The sequence below is a fragment of the Euwallacea similis genome, chromosome 31 (assembly GCF_039881205.1).
Source record: "Euwallacea similis isolate ESF13 chromosome 31, ESF131.1, whole genome shotgun sequence".
NCBI classification, from domain to species: domain Eukaryota; kingdom Metazoa; phylum Arthropoda; class Insecta; order Coleoptera; family Curculionidae; genus Euwallacea; species Euwallacea similis.
Window position 1 is genome coordinate 893,981 of NC_089639.1, and position 23,248 is coordinate 917,228.

Here is a 23,248-nt window from a genome sequence, read left to right on the forward strand (position 1 = left end):
TCGTTACCTTAAACCTTTTTTATAATTTTTTTGCGTTATTTTTAATGAAAATTAATTAAATATCGAAGCATTTTGGAATCAACAAGCTAGCACTATGTTTTTAAATAGAAATAACTCTGAAGCCAAAACGACTCATTTTTGACTATGGATTTCTATGCAAAAATTAAATACCACAATGTGCCCTAAAACCTTCTTAAGTTTGAAACAACCTTTTTGGAATACCCTGTATATTGAATATATTGTCTAAAGTACACATGCGGTAGCCCAAGTTCCTGTAAATCTAATTCATCAGGATAGGAATTACATTCTATCATCATGAACACTTGGCTTCTTAAAAAATTATTTGGTAGAAAATGCGTTAATAGTTCATTATCTGATGAAGAATCATTTTTGAGTTGAGCTTCTCCCTCGCTATTTTGGTTTAAAAAAGATCATTATATGCGTCACGAACTTCAGAAAGTTGGTCAATATCTGAATTATTAAAATCCAAATTATTAAATATACACATAGCTTCAAAAGTTTTGCATCGCCTTGATTCTCGGATATTTTATCATGTGGTACAAAAAATGTATGAAATATTTGTTTAATAATGAATTTTTATTAAAAATCAATTCGTTTATACCACAATTACTGTTACAATACCATTAAATTTCAAATTATAAAAAAATTCTTAAAGATAAAAAACATTTCATTCAAAATTGTTAAAGTAAAAAATAAATTTGTTGGGTCTGGGAACTTAACAAATATAAAGCTTTAATGGATACAAACGCTACAATACAAAAATACACTAAATACTAAACAACACTACACTGCACTAGAACTCTTTCACTGTCTTTCACTATGTTTTGCCTCGACGTACGCTACTGAGTAATACTCGCCCTGTGCCGCGTCACGACGACTTTTTATATCTCTCGGCAGTCCTTCTAGAAAGGTACGTTCCAGACTCGCCGGAGAACGCGGGAAGGTCTAGACGGTGGTAGAGAGAGAGAGAGAGAGACCGTCCGAGTGGCGAGTGTACTGTGAACGAGAGAGCGCGAGATCCACGCTCAGTAACGGTCCCAACAAAATTAATAACGTGCATTTCCACCTCTGGAATCAGTACAAGCTTGAAAACGTCGCTGCATACTTTAAACAAGGTTAGCTATAGGATCTTAAGGAATATGCTGACATTCTTTTGCAGCAACAGTAACAAATTCCTGAATGATTCTAGGAAAATATCTTCAAGAGTTGCAAGTTCTGGAAAGTATGTTCTATAGGGTTCATGTCAGGCGACAAAGCAGGCCAATCTAAACAGTTGATTCCCTCACTTTCGAGGTAATCATTTACCGCTACAGTACAATGAGAATGGGCGTTGTTATTCATGAAGACAAATCTGTTACTAACAGCCCCTCGCCATAGTCTGACATATGGATTCAGAATGTTCCTAATGTATCTATTGCCAGTTATTATCCCTTGAATATAAACTAAATCGGTACGCCCGTCGAACATTATACCAGCCTTAAACGTGACACTTCCTCCCGCAAAAGGGGGCACAGGGCGGGCGTGGGTAAGTTGAGCAGATTTTTTTACCTTTCTCCAAATTCGAATTCGGCAGCTATTATTTACCAGACAAATTCTGATCTCATCAGAAAAAAGAATAAAATACCAAAATCCTTCGAGTAGGCGGATGTTAATCAATTACAATTGACGAAGTCTGTGTTGATATGTAGCCGAGGAACTTTTATTGGTCCAAAATATCGCAAACCAGACTGAATGGTTCGTCTTCTTAGCGCTGAACAAGAAATAGCAACTCCAAGTGCACATTTAATTTTCTTAAGAAGTTCTGGTATTGCCATAGTAGGATTTCATTGAATTGCTACAGGGCCCTCCTTTAAGAGCTGACGCAATCCGTATATGGAAAATTACAGGTTTAATGTGTTTTTGAAGTTTGTATTTTTATTTTTTAGAAAAAATCTGACATTGTAAAAATATTTTTGAGCTGATCTGGTTAAATCGGAAATTAACATTTCATTTTTTTAAATAGAATTTTGTAGTTTCTTTTAATGAAAACGGGTTTTTGTTGAAAATAAACACAAGTTTCATAATACTACATAGCACCGATTCTCAACAGTTTTTAAACATTTATTTTGATTTTTACGATTTTTTCAAGCTCTTACGAAACTATTTGGAAAAAAATGATCTTTTTAGAGCTTAAAAATTCTTAATTTCAATAATTTTTTTGAAATATTTTTCTTTATTTTTTAATTGTTTATAAAAATTTGTAAACTTTTCAGTCATTTCAAATTTATTTCTTCAATTTGTGTCCTTTGATGATTTAAGAAAAAAATATGTAAAAAATTGTTTATCGATACAAATAGGGTATCGTAGTTAATGCTAAAACAAAAAAATCATGTGATGCAAACTCTTAAAACTATGTGTATCTTACAATAACTTCTGCATTAAATGTTCTAAAACGATTTATTTTGTTTCAAAAACTTTGCAATCGTAAAGACTTAACAAATATCTCGTTCCAGACGAAATTTTATTCTTTTCGACCAAATCAGAAGATACGATGCGTTATCCAGTATTAAGGTCAACATTCTTTACGCAAACAAGGGAAAAAACCCGGATATTTGGTTTTTGATTTTGAAGTCATTACGCGGCCGCAAACTACGTAATCAAAACAACGCCTAATTAATTTAACGTGAAAACTCTGAGCGAGGATGCATAAAAACTACAGCGATGAATTCTATGGTATCTGAAGGTATAATTCTCACCCTTGCTATCTGGGGTTTGTTTACGTTAAATATTAAAAATCGAAATAACTTTCGTGGATTTTGACAGCTTGCTTCTTGCCATTTAGTTCAACGTCAACTGTTAACGTCAAGAACAGCTGATTTCAAGGACAAATTGGGTAAATTCATTGCTGTATCAAAAGAAACAATGAAAATTTAAAGCAACTTTGGAGTTTCTAAAAAGAAATTAAAGTGTGGAGTGTTATGGTTCTCGAGTTCCTAAATTTCTGTGCTTTTAAAGTTCAGTCCAAGAAAGAATTCTGACTTTACAATAGTTTTTTAATATGCAATTAGATGTGAAAACAGAACTGTCCATTTCGTTTACCAACAATCTAAAGTTGACCTAAAATTGGAGTGAAATCAGTATTTGAAGGTTTTTGTATTTTTCATTGCCCTGGAATAATCAAGTCTTCCTGCGCAGATGATTGAAGGGACATCAATGGATATGTGTGAAACTTAATATGTGGGAAGAGCAATCCATGGGGTCCCAAATATTAGAAATTTTACGGCAAGGGGTTTGGGCTTCCATTACTGGCGGTTGGTTTTATGATCCCAGTCAAAATGTGTTTTGCAATACATTCCACATGTATGTTTGGTTGTTTCTACTGTGTTTGCCATTTAGCTGTTACGTGGTAAGTTTGTCCTGGTGTTCATTGGCTTGTCTTTTATGTTGTGCTTTATTTGACTAAACCCTCAATTACATTGGCACCATGTGAGCTATGGGTTTTCAGCAATGTCACCCAAACAGTTCTTAAAATATATTTTAAATGAATATATCTATATTGTTGCAAAGCGTCATATGATATTTTGCAAATGGGAAATTAAAACAAGGTGCCCATTGCTTGAGTGGTATCAGTATGTGCACAGCTTTAGATCCCAGTTTTTTAAACTCATGACAAATTTGTTAGAAAATTATTTCGATGGAGATACAGGAAAGAATTGGCCAATGCAGTGTTTTTATGTTTTTTTTTTAGTTTTTTTTGCTAATTTTATTATTTTTATGGAAATTACCTGTTGGCAAAATTACCAAGATTTTGAAAAACTGGACCTAAAGCAGCATTTATATATACATGAACCATTGGTGTCAGTTGATTAGCATCAGTGTTTTTACATAGTATGTAGACAGGTAAATTTTGAAGAGCCAATAAACTGGCACCAACAATTTACAGCAATAAGTATGTTTAAAAATGCTAAATTTTTTGGCACCCGTGATTTTTTATTAAAATTTCTTCACAAGTCCATATGGTTCCTTATTGGGATATTCATTCATAATTTATGACACCATGCTTTGAGTCCCATCATCTCTTCCTTGACCCCTATTCTTGTCTAAGTGCATTTATGTCACATGATTGACCATAAATTATATGTGTAGCATATTTATTATTTATTTTATTATATAGTGAGTTCCAAAAGTAAATTGCCATAATTTAATCACATGTTCTGTGAGAAATCTTTTGAGGCCATGCCTAATTTTGTTTCTACTAATAATTTAATATGTGATTATCACTCTTAGTGCAGTCTTTTGAAAATTCTCATGATTTTTATAAGTTTTTGTTATAGTGACCATTTCTAAATAGCATCTATTATAAAAAATTTTTTTGGTGTGGTGATATTTTTGCTAGTACTGCGTTTAAAGAGATTTTCTTGCAAGCCTTGTATTTTTAAAACATTATTACAAACCTCTGATTTTTAATTTAAATAACTATATATTTCAAGAAATATGGATGTTGGGATATGCATTAATGTTTTTGGGCTTGGAGTTATTGTGAAGCTTCAGTTATAATAACATGTAAATTTTTAATTCCAAGTTCTAGTTAGTAGTGTGAATTCTTGAGATTTATTTTAAAAATCAAACTTGAAATTTGGTTACCATTCAATCTGAGGGCTAATACCCTTATACCAATATTGAACTGTACAGTTTTTCCCAGTGAGGTCTTGGTTCTTTTATTTGTTTATAACTGACTGACGATTTCCAAATAGCATACAAGTACTGATCCAAGATTCTGTACTTACAGCAATGTGGAATGTTTGTTAATTTTACTGTAATCTTTTGTGATAATTATTGGTATTAGTTAAATTTCATTGATTTCAAATATTTCTTACAAGAAGCAAAACTGTGACAATTATGTAAAAAAATAACTACAATCACAAGTACTTTTGTACTTCTGCCTGTATTTGCCATTCTAATTACCTGTGCAGAATACCATTGTAAATAAAAGTACAATTACAAATATTACTTATATATTTGTACTTATCTGACTTTTAGACGCTGGCTAAATGTTTAAAAAACATAATATTTCAGACTTAAAAGTTGAAAAACAAAAACTGATTTTTTTATAATGATGTACAAAATCATTTACAATAAAGGCATGCATTTGACATTTAAAAAAATCGAACAGTAAAAAAATTCCTTGAATAATAAACAAAATTGTTACAATATAAGGAGCCAAAAATATTCAAAAGGTTTTATTATAATATGTTTTAAGCAAAATGCTAATAAATTTTGGCACTTTGTCTGCTCTTCATTTTGTTCAGTCTTAAACTATTAGGCAGCAAAAAAGATATATTTTTTTAAAATTCCATATCAATTTTAGACCATTGTTCTTGTAACAGCAGCTTCAAATTTGTCTTATTAATAATTTCATGTTTTGTAATCTGCGTTTCCAGAAAATGCCACACGTTCTCAATAGAGTTAAAATCTTGGGACTGTGCTGGAGTTTTGATCACTTTTGGGTAATTGTAGAGTAGCTATTCTGTTACTATCTATGCGCTATGCTTGAGATCGTTATTCTGATAAAGTTGAAACGTGTTTAAAATGTCTCCGTTTTCGACACTGGATCGAAGGTTTATTTTTAAAGTTTTAAATAATGCATTTTATCCATCTTTCCCTCAACAAATGCGAATTGTCCAACTCCTGCACTTGATATACAGTAACTGGCAAAAAATATGCATCATATGCATTTTTTTAATTTCAATTTATCAGAAAATTTTATTCTTGGTGAAAGTTTGTGCATTTCTGCAAATTCAAAATGCAATTTACAAAATTTGTATGTATATCTCATTTCATATGGGGGAGATTTAAAAATTGTGAAAATGGCTCATGCGTAAAGTACCTTTATTTTTAATTTTAGAGAAAACATGTATTATGAAAAGTTGCTGTAGAATTAAAAGACAAACCCAATAATGAAGTTTCAAGTTTCTATTCTATAAAACACTTTTTCGGAATTTTTTACGATTACCCCATACAGATAATAAAACAAATTAATTTAATATGTCAGTTTCATTTCAAAGAGGATTAAAAAATATAAATAATATTTATATTACAAATAATACAAATAGTACAAATATAGTACAAATTAGTTTGTTTGAAGAGTTGTTAATTTTAAGCTATTTTTTTGGTGCAAACCTTGTTTTATTTCCATGTTCATAATCAAATCCTAGTAATTTATTTCTAATATTACTATACTAATGTAATCTTAAATTACTACAAAACAGCTACAATCGAAATAATATCTTTAAGTAACCATAACTAGATAATTTTTAAACAATAAACATTTTTGGGTAATAAACAATACAAAACAATTATCCATTTGCGGCTCATTTTCACCACTCTATACGTCCTCCATTATTCCGACACTTGTATTTTTACCACGAATCATTTTGTAACAATTTTAAGCGGTCCTAAGCACAGAAGTGTAAATAAATATGTACACAAGGGGTGACGCTAATAGCCGCATGACTCATTCTTAGAAACCGTACGTAAATTGAATCGTCCGAATATTTTTGGCTCCTTGTATTTATATAACCATTTTAGTCATTATTCAAGGAAATTTTTGGTATTCGATTTTTTTCTTTAATGTCAAACGAATGTTTTTATTGTAAATGATTTCGTACATCATTATAAAAAAGATCGGTTTTTATTTTTCAACTTTTAAGTCTGAAACATGATGTTTTGTAAACGTTTAGGTTTACAAAACCTAGCATCTGAATATTTTTTCTCACTGGCTGTATGTACATATGCATTTGCTGCAATTAAATACATATGCATACAAATATATTTAAAAAAACATGAGATTTTAATATAATCCTTCACGATAGGGAAATTTGCTCTTATCTATTGTCTGGCAATTCTGGTATAGGTAATCCTTTAGAATTTTGCGTATCAGCCGCATAGAGGAGAATGTACACTTAGAAACAAAAGTTTACATATATCATTTAAAAAGACCAGAATACATACAAAGTGTTCCATTAAAATCTTTCTATCATGGTTATTTTGGATAATTGCAAAAATATCGTAAAATGCTAAGACATGTTGATTCTGTTTTCGAGGGGGATATATGATGGCGAGGATTTCGAATTTATTGAAATAATCCCCTCTTTATGGGTGCAATCAGCTTTGGAATTCCAAACGGAACCTTGGGTCAAGTGACTCCTGAGTTTAAAGATAATATAATTTTCTTTAACGTAATATTCCATTTAAAAATTTTTAACCACGAGTTCTGAGAAAAATAACGCCCAAGGTATGCAGAAGATGCGACGAAATATTCACAAAATCTCTTTGACGGGCTCAAATAAATAAACTTTTTTCATTATCTTGACAACAATTTTTATTTTAATAAAGGAATCCACGCAAAAAATTGTTTAAGATGTTATTTACATTTTGCTCAGCAGTTTAAAATTTATTTAGGACTTGTTGCTTCTTTTGAGCTTTACTCTATGGCAAGGTTGAATTAATTTCGCTGTATTTCAAGAGCAACGATTGCGCTCGAGTAACAGCACAAAGCCATGAAAGGCACCCGGAGAACACTACTTTTCCAAGTTTACACAATTTCTTTGGTACGAAAGTTTTGAGGAACAGGGTCTGTACATAATAAAAAGAAGCAATCTAAAAATACGGTCAGAAATGAAGCCACAGGAATCGTTGTATGTAGTTGGTCAAACGAAAGTAAATTACGTTTTGAGTATACTGTCAGAAGTTTCAGGTGCCTCTGTGATGAGTTTTTGGCGTATATTGAAAGCTTACGAGTACAACCCCTATAAGATTAAGTTTGTCCCTCAACTTAACGAGAATGGTCCGGACCGTCGCTTTCAGTTTTCTGAAGTATTGACTAATAGATTTGTGGCTAATCCTAATGTACTTTACTCGATTTGCTTTTCGGACAAATGTAACTTTTTTGTAAATGGACAGGTTAAATGCCATAACTGCAGATGGTGGAATGATTCCACTCCTAGGCTTTTCAAAGAGGAATACACTGAATACCCTTAAAAAGTTGAAGGTTTAAGTTGGAATTCTCAGCGACCAAGTAATCGGACAAGTTTTTCTTTTGGGAAATCTCAATGGGAATTTGTACTTGAATTTTCTGGAAACTCATATCTACCCCATGGTTTTGGATGTCATCGAAAAAGATGAAAACATTTTAGAAAACGAAGAATTGTTTTAACAGGATGGGGTGCTTGCGCAATTTACAGCAGTGGTCGCCAATTTCTGGATGAAAATTTCTCTGATCACTAGATAGGTCGTCGAGGATCCACTGAGTGACCACCTAGGTCGCCTAATTTAACACTTTTCGATTTTTATTTGTGAGGTTACTTAAAATAAAAAAATTATCTAACCTAATCGGATTCCCTGAAAGGATTAAGAAGACGGATAGTTGAAGAATATCACCTAATCACCCCTGAAATTCTTGGAAATGTTTAAAGAAATATGGGAAAACGTTTATCATTGCATGGGGGGGGGGGGGGGGGGGGGGTTAATTTTGATTCTTTAATTGCATAATTTGATCTAACTGTTGGGATAGCTACTTCGGGCGTTATTTTTCTCAGAACTGGTGATTAAAAAAAAAAAATAGGGCATTACATTAAAGAGAATTTTGTTACCTTTAAATTGAGGGGTCACTTGACTCGTTATCTCGTTTGAAATTTCAAATCTAATCGCGCCCCCATAGAGAGAGTTATTTCAATAAATTTACAATCCTCGCCATCATGTGTCCTCTTCGAAAACAGAATCGATGTGTCTTGGTGTTTTACTATATTTCTTGCAATTGTCCAAAATAACCGTGGTAGAAAGTTTTCGTTGAAACACCTAATATGTATTATGTAAAAAATAATTAAAATCAAAGACCTTTGAAATAGTTATAAATATTTCACTAATTATATTATAAAAACGACTATCAATAACGTATATTAATTGTAATAATAAAAAATATACCGTTTTCAACAATGTAGGAAAATGACGAACAAAAGTTAACATACATTTACAATTAAAAAGCAATTACTTATTTGTTAGTAGGATGTTGAATAGTCTTTGGACTTAATGATAACATTTAACCTTTTTCACATAGATTGAAGAAATTTTCAAATGGTTTCAGTTCAATATTCTAGTAGTTCAATATTCTCCGAAACTTCTCTTAAAAATCAATTTTAGTTGGTTTTTATTGCTTGTCTTTTCATTTCTTCCCATAAATATTTTATGAGATTGATGTCAAAAGAGTGGGGCGGGGTATGTAACGGATAGGATATATTATATAACAACCATTCTCTTACTACTTGAATAGAATATTTAGAGTTGTCATGTTGGAAATACTACGATTTATTAAGACCTAATTTTTCTGTGCTAGCTCAAAGATTGGCTTTTAATATGTTAACATAGTCAAATCGATTCATGGTGTTTTTTTATAAATATAAGATTGCCTACTCCAGCTGCTGACATGCAACCTCCCCATCATTATATTTCCGCCACCATGTTTAACGGTCTCTACTAAATTACGCTTTTGTAATGCAGTATTTGGTTATCTTGAAATTTTAACTTTGCCATCATTGTGGAAAATGTTAAATTTGTTCCCATCACCAAAAATTGCTTGAGAGCAAAACTCCGTTATATTCGACGTACTATTTAGCAAATTGCAATCTCTTACGATTTTTGGTGTCAATGAAAGGTTTTCGCATGGCTATTCGGTTCTTATTTTCATTTTTTTTAAGAACCTCGGTACAGTTTTTGGATGGCACTTTTTTTTGTTTTTTTTTTATACATCTCAATGGCAATTTGAGGAGCATTTGATGAGATGAGGAGTTTTTTTTACTTTATGCATAATTGCTTCTTCACAATTCGGAAAAAATTCTTTAACGACCTGAGTGATACTTTGTGTTGGAATCCTATACTCAACCATAAGTCATCCAAATTAATAATAAACAGTTTTTCTAGCGGCGTCTAAAGACAAGCGGATTGATTTCACATATACGTACCAATAAACTATTAATTTGGGGAACTCGACAGAAATGCATACCTAGCAGTTATGATCGTATATTTTTTTTCTTAGAGTTAGTTCTATATACAAGAGTAGTCTGAAGGTTTGTCGTCCACAAGACGTACACGATTCTTGGTCCTCTCTAATTTTTAGATAATAAAGTTATTTCATTCTAAGTTGTACCTCTTATTATCTCCCAAATCTAACACTTTGAAGTAATCAAGTTATTTTTTTTAATAATTACTAATTACTGTTCGCATGGAAGAGTGATTTTATTTAGCAATTTTCAATTTGTCTCAATGATTTAATATCCTTATAATTTTGTATTATAACTTCCCTTAAACATTTTCGAATTTCTTTACGTTTTGGAGACATTTTTGTGGAACCACAAAAAATAACCGCTATACATTTCTTAAAATTTACTAAACTAAACTGAAATGATGTATTATTATTCTATTAAGAGTAAAAACAAAATTCCAAGCATGTGGGAGCATGGCTCGAATGTTTTGTGCCTACATTGTAAAAAGCTAGTTTATTTACTATCATGTTTATTGTACTACTTGAAGAAAGGATATGTCGAATATATTGGATGTTTTTCGTATTCTGAATGGTTTTTCAAAAATTCTCAAAATTATTTGATAGTAGATGTATGTATTCTTTTGTCTCTAAATGTATACTAAAAAGGTTCGTCAATTCAAAATGTATCTTTTTTTTTACTTTAATTTTAATTTGTAATTAGATTAAATATTATTCATGATGTCCACTTTTCTTTCGACCAATGCTGAACTCATAGAGCTATTGATTTTATCGAAAAATGTTTGTCATAAAAGTTTTAGTGAAATTACTGGGTATACACTGGGTCCCAAAGGTGAAATAGAAATTGAAGATATATGTACGTGTTTTACCTTATATGAAGAACAATTAGACAAGTTTGGCTGAATTAGTTAAATTTCTGATTCCTTTGTTGATTCCTGGCAAATCTTTGACATTCAGTTTTGAAACACAGAAACAGAACGTTTATTCATTTAATTTATTAAGGTTTGATTTGATCAATTTGGATGATTTATTTAAATTGATTGAGTGTGTGAGTGTTTTCGTATTTGAGTGCTTGGAATGAAACAGAAAATTGGAGGAAAATTTATTTTTTTTAAATAGTGGTTTAAATAGCCTCTTACCCCCTCCTCCCAAGCTTTATGTCAACCACATCGTACATATTGTCAAAACTCACCAGAGTCGCCCCATCTGGACCAAAGATCAGAGGTGGCGCGAAACATAAAATATATCCCATATTTTTTTTACGAAATGTGAAAGCATCTGAAAACAAATTTACAGCATTGGCCATAATTATTGCAACTTTTAAAATTGATTTGTTTTTGTTTAAATCGAAGAGACAAATGCACCATCCTGTACATACATCCTTTATTGTACTGTACATCCTACTTATCAGAGAAAATAAATGTATTACTTCTTCTTTTATTCACTGGTATAAACAAATTGTGTTTCTATGCTGGCCAAAATTATTGCAACTAAATTATTTTGCTTAAATAATTAATTATAACAATGAAAAATAAAACACATTTTTAATATTTAGTGTAATATCCTTTAGCCCTCATTACATCTGCCATTCTATTTAGCATAAAATTAATTAATTTCTCAATTATAGCTGGATCCATTTCTGATCAAGCTTTTGATAGTAATTTGAATAGTTCCGCGGCATTTTTAACTTTTCGATCCGGAATTTTCTGATCCAAGATTGTTCGACTTGAAAGGCCAGATAGCTCTGCTTGGTCGATTTCACCCAGGATTTTCGTTGAAGATAAGAATTGTCTCCTTTTTGTAATATTTAAAAATTTTTGGTCCAATTGCTTGGAGGACTTTCTTGGTCTACCAGTGTTTTTTAATAGTATTATATTACCAGTACGAACTAATTGTTTGATGATTTTCGACACTGTCGATTTATGAAGTTGTAAATTTCTGGGCTATTTCGTCTTGCCTTAGATCATTCTTATAAAAATTAATCACTCTGGTTCTAACGCCACCACTATGTTTTACTTCGAGCCATGGTGGAAAATTCACTAAATAATAGTCGAATTGAATACAAGAACTGAGAAGTAAAATTTTCTCAAGAAAACACGAAAAAATAAATAGTTGCGAAAATTTTAGCCAGCATAGAAACACAATTTGTTTATGCCAGTGAATATAAGAAGAGATAATACATTCCTTTTCTTTGATAAGTAAAAGTAGTTCAATAAAGGATGTATGTATGTGTAGGGTGGCGCATTTGTCCCTTCAATTAAAACAAAAATATAAATCAATTTTAAAAGTTACAATAATTATGGCCAATACTAAGTAAGTATCATATCTATATACATATAATTGATGTTCACAACCATTGCACAACGGCAATAGGCTCAAGGAAAATAAATCACAAAAGTTAAATTTACATATAGCAGAGGTGAGACTTTAGATTAATCATTGAAAACGCTATTCCTGATAATCGGTGTTATTGTTTTTTACCAATGAGTATTTGTTACATGTTGTAATACTCAGAATATATCAGGCTTACTTCTTGAACAGAACAAAAGTGTTTTTAAATTGGTTACCTGAAACAGCAATTCAATCTACATTTAATTGAATATGCAAATCTGTTAGTTTTCGAGATCCTTCCACTAAGCATCGAAAAAATCACCCCGTAGGTAAATTAAGATAAATCTTAATATTTTCATGTTGGTTCAGTTAGTTACCATTCATTATGGGAAATTTTATTTAGTAAAATAGTTTTATTTTATAATAGATGTAGAGTACATGGTGGTTAAAGAATGGCTGTTTATATTCAGGACACCTTACATTGCGTAAGTTTCATAATAGAACATTATTTTGCACTGTCTTATGAATAATGTTCTCCTTGAATTGAATCCTATATTGAATAGTGACCCTACCACCCTGAGCTTCAGGGAAATTTAATTATCAATTAAAGTCACTTAAATATGATATATCGATTTTAGTATTTCCCTCCTACAAAAATTATATGGTACATATATTGTTGCCTAGTAGCTGTTGGTCTTGGAGGCCTCAAATTTGGAAATTATTTTTTACACTACATTTATGATACCAAGGAATGCATAACGGAAACCATCGAAGACAAGGATCAAAATAATTTAAAAAGGTAAGAATATTCTTGGAAGATATCTACATATATACTACATTGTGGAATTAATATTAACATTAATATTAGAGATTAAAGTTGCTAAGCTCCTTAAAAATAAGATAAGTATGTTAGGTATAGATAAGTAACATTTGATTTTAAAATGAAATTATCTTAGTTATTTGTTCTTTTCGACTTTTATTTGAGTCTAATTTTAAAATTTCTTCTGCCCTTTGAGTGGACGTTGTCCCTTCTTCTATTCATCATGATACATTTACTTTAAATTTTGATTTCTACAAAAGAATTTTTATCAAATTATTTTAAAAAATTGAAAAATTTCAAATGAAGGTTCATTGTTGTGGATTGAACATTTCATAAACAATTCAAATATTCGGCATAGATCTAGAAAGTATTCTAAAGCAGTTTTACGAATCGCAATTTTTCTTGACGACTGTAAAATAACATGTCCGGAATTATGATTCTATGCATACGCTTTATCAATAACAGCTTTAAATCCATTTTTGTTAACTCTTGCTGAGTATCTTTTTGCTGGGAAACCGTTATTTACGGTCTTTTTACGGTTTTTATGTATTTTATTTCATAGTAGATGTCTGACGACTTTTATGGGTTTTAAAATTGGCAATTAAGACAAAAAGTCGCTAATTTCAGCCAAATTGTAAATTTGTATTCTTCATTGTTGCTGGCAAGAAATATTGCTAACTGTAAAGCAGCCTTTACAATTGTTAGTTTAACAGCTACCAAAGTTGTAGTTAACTAAAAACAAAATAACAATTTTTCAGTTTTCTTTTTCGCTAAATACCTATATCAAGGATACCGCTATATTTTTAATTTCAGTAATAAACTAAACCATATAACAGATATGTACATAGGTATAAGTGATTTTCCTCTAATAATTATTGATGCTGACAGTATAAAATGATGGGCAATTATTTTGTCCAAAATTAAATAAGAAAATGTTATTTTTTAGACTTATATATTAATTTTAAAATTAATATATAAGTCTACTATATGTATAGTTATCCGCATAACAAAGAAAAAAGTGAAACTTTGAAAAACTGTATCTCCAGAAGGAGCCAATTTCGTATATAAGCATTTCACTATGAATCGATATATATTTTTGACTAAGGAATATGTGGTTAAGCGTTGACCCCCTCATTCTTTGACACCCTGTATATACGGTTATGCTAAATGTTCACGGGAAAATATTTAAAAAACTAACTATCTCATCAAAAAAAGTTAATCCATTCATTACACTCTCTCCGACATAGGCTTATTATTATCGAAAAATAACATATCGCGTTCCAGATATCGATACCTAATCACTTTTTAAAAATAAGCATTCCATTTTGGTTTCATATTTTGAAAATGCTCTTTATTCCTTAATGATAAAGGTATCATTTGCGTTTATGTTTTTTTAGTTACCTAAGTTTTCCAATAATGCTTTAATGTATTTGTCTATTTGAAGAATTATTCATAACTAAGTTTATAAAACAACGTCAGCAAATATTGATCATGATGATATCGATTTAATAAAAACTGAATTAATAAAAAGTGCTTTCGAGATATGAATTAAAAACGCCTTGTCCATCTTAAAAAAACTAAGTTAATATTGATATTTTCAGTGCGTGACATCATGTTACTGTATTAATAAGTGTATGCAGAAAAGAAAAGGAAACTAACAAAAAAAATTGTAAATTTCTATTAATCAGATTGAAAATTTTTTGAAATATGTATATTTTCGTTTGACAATTTTGATTAATTTTACATTTTTCGTAAAATCCTGGAGACTTAAAATAATTTGGCAACATGCAATATAAAATCTTAATGATGCGTCTTACACTGACGTTAAAGTAACTGTAAATCAGGTTTGAAGGAGACTTAAAGCTTAAAGTCATTGGTATTGTTCCATAACAGTAACTGTAACAAAAAATCGGGTCTACAGTACATAACGGATACTTTTAGTTTTAGAAATTTTTGAAAAATTCAAAAACAGGGCTCTTTCTTATTAAATTATCTTAAAAATTATCTAGATGAGGAAAAATTGAATTTTCTCAAAAAATGTTTCACAAAATAAAGTGTCTTACGGAACCGTGGAGTAAAAAGGGGTGCTGAAACTATAAACTTAAGAGAAAACTGTAAGCCGTAAACAATTTGAAACGTTAAAATTGAACAGTCGTTTATAGATTATCTCTAACTGTAAGGATAAACTATGAATATACTTGTGGTGTGGGGTTACCACTCAACTAACATAAATGTTTTATAAACTTTTCTTTTTACTTAATTATTACAAAGTTCTCGAGACTAGTAATCTGATCCACATATGCATCGCTTGTGTTTAATTTTAGTGAAATTTAAGGGTTTGAGCTTCAAGTTCTCTCAATTAAAAGTGGTAAAATTGTTCACTTAGGCAATATAACCGTTGTAATTAGGTATGTTGAATTATAGCTTGGGAAGATAGTAAAGATGTTGGCTGTAGATATGTAAGGTTACCCATTACCATTGTCTCATCCATAAGCAAATTAGTTACTCGCGAAAAATAAGGAAAAATTGATAATTCTAAAAAGGTACACAGGGCAAGTTTTATACATATTTAGTCATATATAGGGTGGTGACACTCATAGTGCGCACTATGGAAATATGTGAAATGGTAAGAGTTTCGAAGTCTGTTAAATTAGGAAAAATTTGGAAATTTTAATGCTTATTATTTCAGATTTCAACCGAATTTATCTGTGATGGTTTCTAAAATATAAAAAAAAACTAAAATAATGTTAATTAAAAAAGAATATTTTACCAAGACCACTACTAATGTGATTTTGATGACTTGGAGTACTAATATTTTTTTCGAATTCATCGAATGGCATTGGTAGATATTTTCTACGGCATCTAGCATTTGCTCACAAACAACTTTATTTTCTTATAGACGCTATATTAGAAATTTACACCATTATTTACTTATTGCCTTCCCAATAATTACTTTTTTTTGTTTTTAATTCTTTTCTTATTTTGTGTATGATAATCTTTTTCCTTAATTAATGGTTTAAAATTAGAATACGACGTTCATAAGGAAAAAAAGTTATTTATTGGTGTGCAAAATCTGGATAGTTTAGAAGTTATTTGCGAAGATCATTCGAAGCGAAATCATAAAAAATATCCGAACCACGATTCATTAAAACCATATTAATTGTGTTCGTGGTAATATTTTTTTTAACTACCATTTTTCAGTTTTTTTGTTATTTCAGAAACTGTGGCAGGTGAATCCACTTTCGAGGTGAATTGGCAATGAACATAGAATGCGTATCTTTTTTCTAATTTAAACGAACCTACAACTGTTACCATTTCGGATATCCCATAGTGAGCATTGCAAATGTTACGATACTGTATATGCTATTGCAATGTATTAAAAACCTCGAGTCACTGTGAAATGTGGATGTTTTTTTTCTGAATCGACAGTGATAACGCTCGAATTTAGCAAATAAGAAATTCCGGCAACTTTTTATCCTAATTTATGGAATTAAATATAGTAGACTCGCGATAGTATGAACCGAAAAAAACCGAGCTTGTTCAAATTAACGATTTGTTTACGTTATCGAAAGTTGTATGTAAAAACTAACAATCATTTATAAATATCAACATAAACATAAAAACTTATTAAACTAAATAACAATAAGAATCAAAACATTATCAAAAAAAAGTTACTTTTTGTTAAAAAAATCCGATATTTTTCTTTGTTTCTAAGGATTTTTAATTTTTTTGGATGATGGCGTTATACCTCAATTTTTTTATAACAAACAGATCGGTAAAGTCAACGTCACACTCTTCTGTCTACTGAGTGACTATATTTAAAGCATTTATAGCACTATCTAATAAAAATTTATTGCACAGCGCAGGAATTTGTTCCGCCTCTTCATTACTTGGACATTCTTCAATATTGTCATCTCTAAATTCATTATCACATTCATTCCACTTTATTACATCAGATTCTTCAAATGCTCCCTTTAAATAAAACACATAAATTAAAATCAATTTTAGAACCAGGAGGACCTACTCTATTCATAAAAGTTCAAGCGATTTGGATACTGAGTTCTCATTGTTCCATTGGCGTTTTAAAATGGCAAATGGAATATTTTCGTCTTGATCATGAGATAAGTTTGAAATCTAAAATATTCTTTCAACTTTCCATTTTTTAATAGTTTCTGGATTAACGTGATTCCAAGTTGCCATTAAGCTGAGAACTGCATCTTTAATAGTCAATTTCTTTAAGGCATCGGAAACATTCATGTATTTTTTATTATACTAGATAGAAAACTGTTCCTGTAGTATAATTTCGTTAATCGAATAACATTTTGGTCCATTAGTTGTATGAGAGATGTAACATTAGGGGGAAGATACAATACTTGAATAAACCCATCATCGCTTTTTAATTAATCTTCATGTGGATGAGATGGCGCGTTATCCAGTAAAAGTAGAGCTTTTATAAGGAAACCTTTATCCTTTAGAAACAATTTAACCTACTAGTACATATGGATAGAGTTACTAGAAAAGGAATGAAACGACAATTTTCGACATTTGGGGTTTTTTGTACGAAAAGAGACTATATGTATATGCTAATTTATTTATAATAAAAAGATTCAAGCGCTATGATTATCGTAGCGATATTTGCGAGCAGTAGACTCAAACGACAAACATGAAATTACAAAATTTACATTTATATAAACAGATCCAAGCGACCGAGATATTTCTTTCGTTATTTTGATTTTATCGGTTTATTCGCTTGGTTTTGTTTACGTTCTGTTATTTTTTAACGCGTTCGATATTTACCTCTAGTAGCAAATTAAATGGACATGAAGCAGTTGTCACTTTATTGTGTAAAGCTTAGTAGTCATGAATACAAGAACAGAGAGGATTTTATCCATGGCACTAGCCAAAAATATTTGGAACCACCCGGAAACAGATAGTATGTAATATTAATAATTTTGTGAGTAGTATAAGTTTTTATATTCAAATTGTTGATTAATTCAACAGAAAACAAACTAAGGCAAAACAATTTAGAAAATTTTACGGATTTTAAAGATTCGGGAAGTGAATTTAATCCTAATGATTATAGCTCAGAATCAAAGAGCTATTCATCTCAGCATAGAGTTTTTCCTGGAAGACCAAAAAGAGGCAAAGAAAACCAAATATCCTGGACAAATTTTTAAAACTAGAGAGTAATTAAAAGATGTGAATAAAAGACATTACTCAGTAAAAGGCTGCTTACAAGAACCAAAAAAGTTTATTGATTTCAACTGTAATAGCCCGCAGAAATGTTATGAAAATATTCCAAGCGCTGAAATGGAACAGCTTTTTGGATCATTTTGGTAATTAGAATCCTACAATGTACAGAAGAGTTTTATAGTTGCTACCGTGAGACAGCAAGGAATTAAACGAAAAAGAAACAAGGAAAGTAACAGACGAACAATGACAAAATTTTATGAATTAAACAAAAAGAAAGTTTGCAGAAATATGTATATTAAATCCTTTCAAATATCAACCAAAAGAGTCGATACAGCTCTGAAAAAAAGGTACTTCTGGAATTATCAAAGACATGAGAGGTAATTCAAGTATTCGATGTCGGCAATTTTTGCCTAAAGAGATCGTGGATAAGATTTCTTTACATATTAAAAAATTTCCCACATATATTTCGCACTACGCATGTAAAGAAACAGATGCAACATTTTTACCTCCTGATCTTATATTGAGTAAGATGTACAAATTGTATTTAAGTGAAAAGAATTCACAAGTTTCATTTTCGACTTATAAAAAAATATTTTACGAGCGTTTTAATTCGAAACGAAAACCTCCAATAAAAGATGCATGCAAAACATGCGACGAGTTTGTAGTTAGCATTAAAAGCGCTGTCGATGATGGGGTAAAAGTTGAACGGAAAAGGTTACATGATGAACATTTAAAAATAGATGAAATTGCAAGAACAACGATGAAAGCATATTTAAAAAGAGAGACTACTGAAGCACGTTTCGAAGCAATAACGTGTGATACAGAAAAAGTTTTAGATTTACCAAAAATACCTACAAACATCGTATACTACAAGAGGCAGATATTAGTATTCAACGAAGGAATACATACGGACTCTACAAATACCCCATATTTCTTTATATAGAAGGAAGGAATTGCAGGAAGGGCTGCGCGAGAGGTAGGATCTTATCTTAAAAAATGTATCGAGATATATTTAGCATCCTATATTGAAGAAATAACATTATGATCTGACTCCTGCGGCGGCCAGAATCGCAATATCAAAATTGTATTGACGCTGAAAGCCGTTTTAGAATCCCATTCATCGCTAAGAAATATATATTTCAAATATATTTTTCCAAGACATAGTTATTTACCAAATGATACAGATTTTAGTCAAATTGAAAGAGCAATGAAAAATCAAATTCAGGTTTACACTTTAAATGAATTTCAAGGAATTATTAATGGTTGTTGTAAAAAAAGTACAATTTATGAAATAAACAGTGCGGATTTTTTTGGTACAAAAGATTTGAAAAAAACAATCACCAACCGAAAAGTTGAGAAAAATAGAGAAACAATTAGCTGGCTTAAAGCAAGAGAAATAAAAATTGAAAAAGAGCCCCCTACAATTTAAAAAAAATATATTCACGTGAAGAAGATACTTACAAGAAAGAGGATATAAAAAAGCAAAAACGAGGAAGACCTTCTCTAGAAACCGGATTTTATACAAAACTGAAGGAACTTTACCCTCGTGGGAAACGTATATCCCTCCAAAAAATGCAAGATATCGAAAGTCTTCCACTTATTCCATTAGATGTTAAAGATTTTTATACTAACTTACAAACTAAAAGCTTTGAAGATGACATTGAAGGCTCTTGTAGACATATTAACTTTGAGAATGAAGAAAAATAAAGACATTTAACAGTAATGAAACGTTTATTATCCATGTTTTCTTATTATTTCGTAATGTATAATTTCTTTCCGTTACTTATATTTGTTTGAAACGTTGGCATTTGTTTCTTAAATATCTATTGTTTTCTTAAAATAAATAGTATAAAAGATCCCAAGTTGTATTTAATATTATTATATAAATGGAACCAAGCGCTAAAATTCTATATTTTTTTCTTAGTTTTAAACTTTTATCCATCCAAACTCACAACACCAAAACAATGAGAAATTAATTATCAGATAAAGCCTTTAAAACTATTATATTTTTAGTTTTAGATTTTTAAGGCAATGGAAACTTTAATGGTCAATTATTCAAAAGTGTTGAGATGTCACTTGGTTCCTTTTTAGTAACTCCATCCATATGTGAGTAATATTATGTAATTTAAAATGAAATGGAAATGGTTTTTAAAATGAAAAAAAATTAAACTATACTTGAGGTACAATCGAATAGTAAAACCAATGTTTAAAAATGGAAGTAGGCATCCAAGCCGATTTTGAATGTTCATAGTCGACAGGACAATTGAAATTTTTTAATGATCTAGGTTTGACAGTTTTACCAATAACCAATGGTTTTATTTTATGAGTCCCAGTAGCATTGGTGTATGCTAAAAATGTTATTCGCTGCTTTTCGGTTTTTTCCAGCAGCAATTTTTTCTGCCCCCGAGACAAATGTTTTGTCTGGTAACAACTTCCAATATAGCCCTGTTTGATTAGCATAATATAGCTGCTCTAATGTAATGTCAAGCTCTTGTATTTTGCTATTTAATTGATTTTTAAATGGATCTACAACGTCTAGTTGAGAAGATAATTTTTCCTTCAAAATTTTTTAAAAACGAATTCCAAAATGCTTTTTCAAGCGATGTAACCATCCATCACTAGCTGTAAATGGTTTATTATTCTCCGTGATTTGGGAATTAATTAGCTTTGCTTTTTGTTTAATCATTTTACCATTCATAAAACAATTTTTCTTTCGCTGACCAAGAAACCATTTATACAATTTTTTTTTCTATTCTTAGGAAATCGGAACTTTTTAATGTTCTCCTTTTATCTGGTCCGACATAGGCATCTTTCACTGCCACGGAAATCATTTTTTTTTTGTTTAATTTTAGAAATTATCGATTTAGCAACACCAAATTTTTTGTCAAATACATAATTGTTTGCCCGTAATTTAATTATTGAATCACAAGCGATTTGTCATGAAGAGTAAGACACTTTGGTTTTTTAGGCGACATTTTTACGTACAAATAAGAAATAACCTTTACTAATAACGAATCGCCCTCAAAGCCCTAATGCACGAAATAAAGACAAGACATTTCTTTTTACACAGAAAAACCATATTTCTCAGTGGGGTATTTCCCCGACATTGAGTCAGGGATATACTCAACAACAAAATATTGATTTTCTAAGGTAAGGGCAGTTGTTTACGTAACCGAAAGTGCAGTTGTTCATGTTATATGGCGGCCTGTACAAATTTTTGCATTGTTAATGTTACACGGATTTTCCGTTAGGCATAGTTGACATTGTCGTAAGTCTACTGTATTTAAAAACATCGGTAAACACACATAACATTGCTCTGGTATTTCATGAAAACAATAACCTCCTAATTTTTTTTCTCATTTTGGAGCAAAATACATGTTTATTTGCACAGTACCCCACAAATTCATGCCTGATCCAATTTTTTATAATAGAAACTTCTATGATTTATTTTGTATTTAACATTTTGTTTTAAAATACGAAATAAAAGAAAAGTAGGTTGTCATTTTGGTCAAACGTACTGGAAAAATTACTATTAGGTGAGAAACTAAGAACACATCATCTTAGATGTATTTTCTATCTTTATGAGAACAGTAGTTTTTCAAAATTTTTCATGGCAACTGGACAGTCATCCAATTTATCAGAGGGTCTATAATTCAGGATACATTTTGAAAATATGCAGCACCATAAAAAACCACAAATCTGAAAATTATTTCAAATTAGAACATTGTTTTTTCGGTATAAACTTCTATTTTTAAGCATCCTTGTATAATAGCTAATTTTCGCACAAGAATTTGCCTAAGTTTCAGTATTAGCGATTAGTTTGGTATTATTCGTCAAAAATTCAAATTATAATATTCGCGACTTACATCTTCACATATTCCTATTAAAATTTAACATTTGTGGAATGCTTTAACTCGTTTGTCATATTCGGTAACTGTTACCGTCCTTTATTTATACAAGGAAAAATATCTGAATTCTACAGTAAGCCGAGGATTTCGATTGGAATAACACATTAAAGTATGTTCAGTCATAGGTCATGGTTTACTTAAATACAGGATTCATGTATTCGACGGTGCTTGAGAGATATATTGAGAGCAAAATGATGACCCATTGGCATAAATAAATTTCTTTTGAGTATTGATATAAGAAGGTCATTACTTAGATGAATCAAGTCAAAATTACTCTGCATGTTTTTGTCAGTCAACATTGGTTTATTAAAAATCGGGCACAGTATTGCTAACACCGGTTTTATTTAACTTCAATTTAACTGAAATAGTCTGAAACTGTGCACTATTTTCATTTGCAATTTTTTTCTTACAATAGAAAACATTAATTTTTTTCAATTCATGTTGCTACAATTATTATTGTGTGCATGACAACTATCTGCCTGGTATATGTAACCATTTCAATTACTACTGGTGGATATGGTTGTATGATTATTAAAGTGACGATTAAGATAATTTTACTCTCGTTTTGTTTTTCTATATTTTTTTTCATGAGGACAATCTTTAAAAGATATCTGACTTGGTGTTTTGTCTGCCGAATAGTGTGGGATTCGTTGAAGCGGCTACCCACTAAAATTATCGGAATTTATATAATCCTATCCTATTTCGATCCGGAACTGTTTACATATTTATTTTTTGATCTTGGACATCCATTATTCTATATTTTTCAATCGCAGTGTCAATGCGGATTCATTGAAGCCATTGTCATAGGCATTCTTCTTTTTTTGCAATAATAGATTAGTTGTTTTGAGCTATTTTTTTTTTGGTATATTTCTATAAAGTGATTAGGACTATGATGATAAATGAAGCTACCATTATCTGACCAATTTGCTCAATTCGCATTGC

The 23,248-nt window shown here is 30.5% G+C and overlaps 1 protein-coding gene across 5 annotated transcripts in view; it reads left to right on the forward strand.

Moving 5' to 3' along the window:
- The first annotated feature begins 2,891 nt into the window (after window positions 1-2,891).
- The window catches only part of pcx (pecanex), a 96,732-nt gene continuing 76,375 nt past the window's right edge, over window positions 2,892-23,248 (forward strand). For all 5 annotated transcript variants that reach the window (XM_066403796.1, XM_066403797.1, XM_066403798.1 and 2 more), the window contains exons 1-2: window positions 2,892-3,406; window positions 13,024-13,184. In XM_066403796.1, coding sequence (XP_066259893.1) covers window positions 3,236-3,406; window positions 13,024-13,184 — 332 coding nt within the window. In that variant the 5' untranslated portion in view covers window positions 2,892-3,235. The remainder of the gene's footprint in view (window positions 3,407-13,023; window positions 13,185-23,248) is intronic.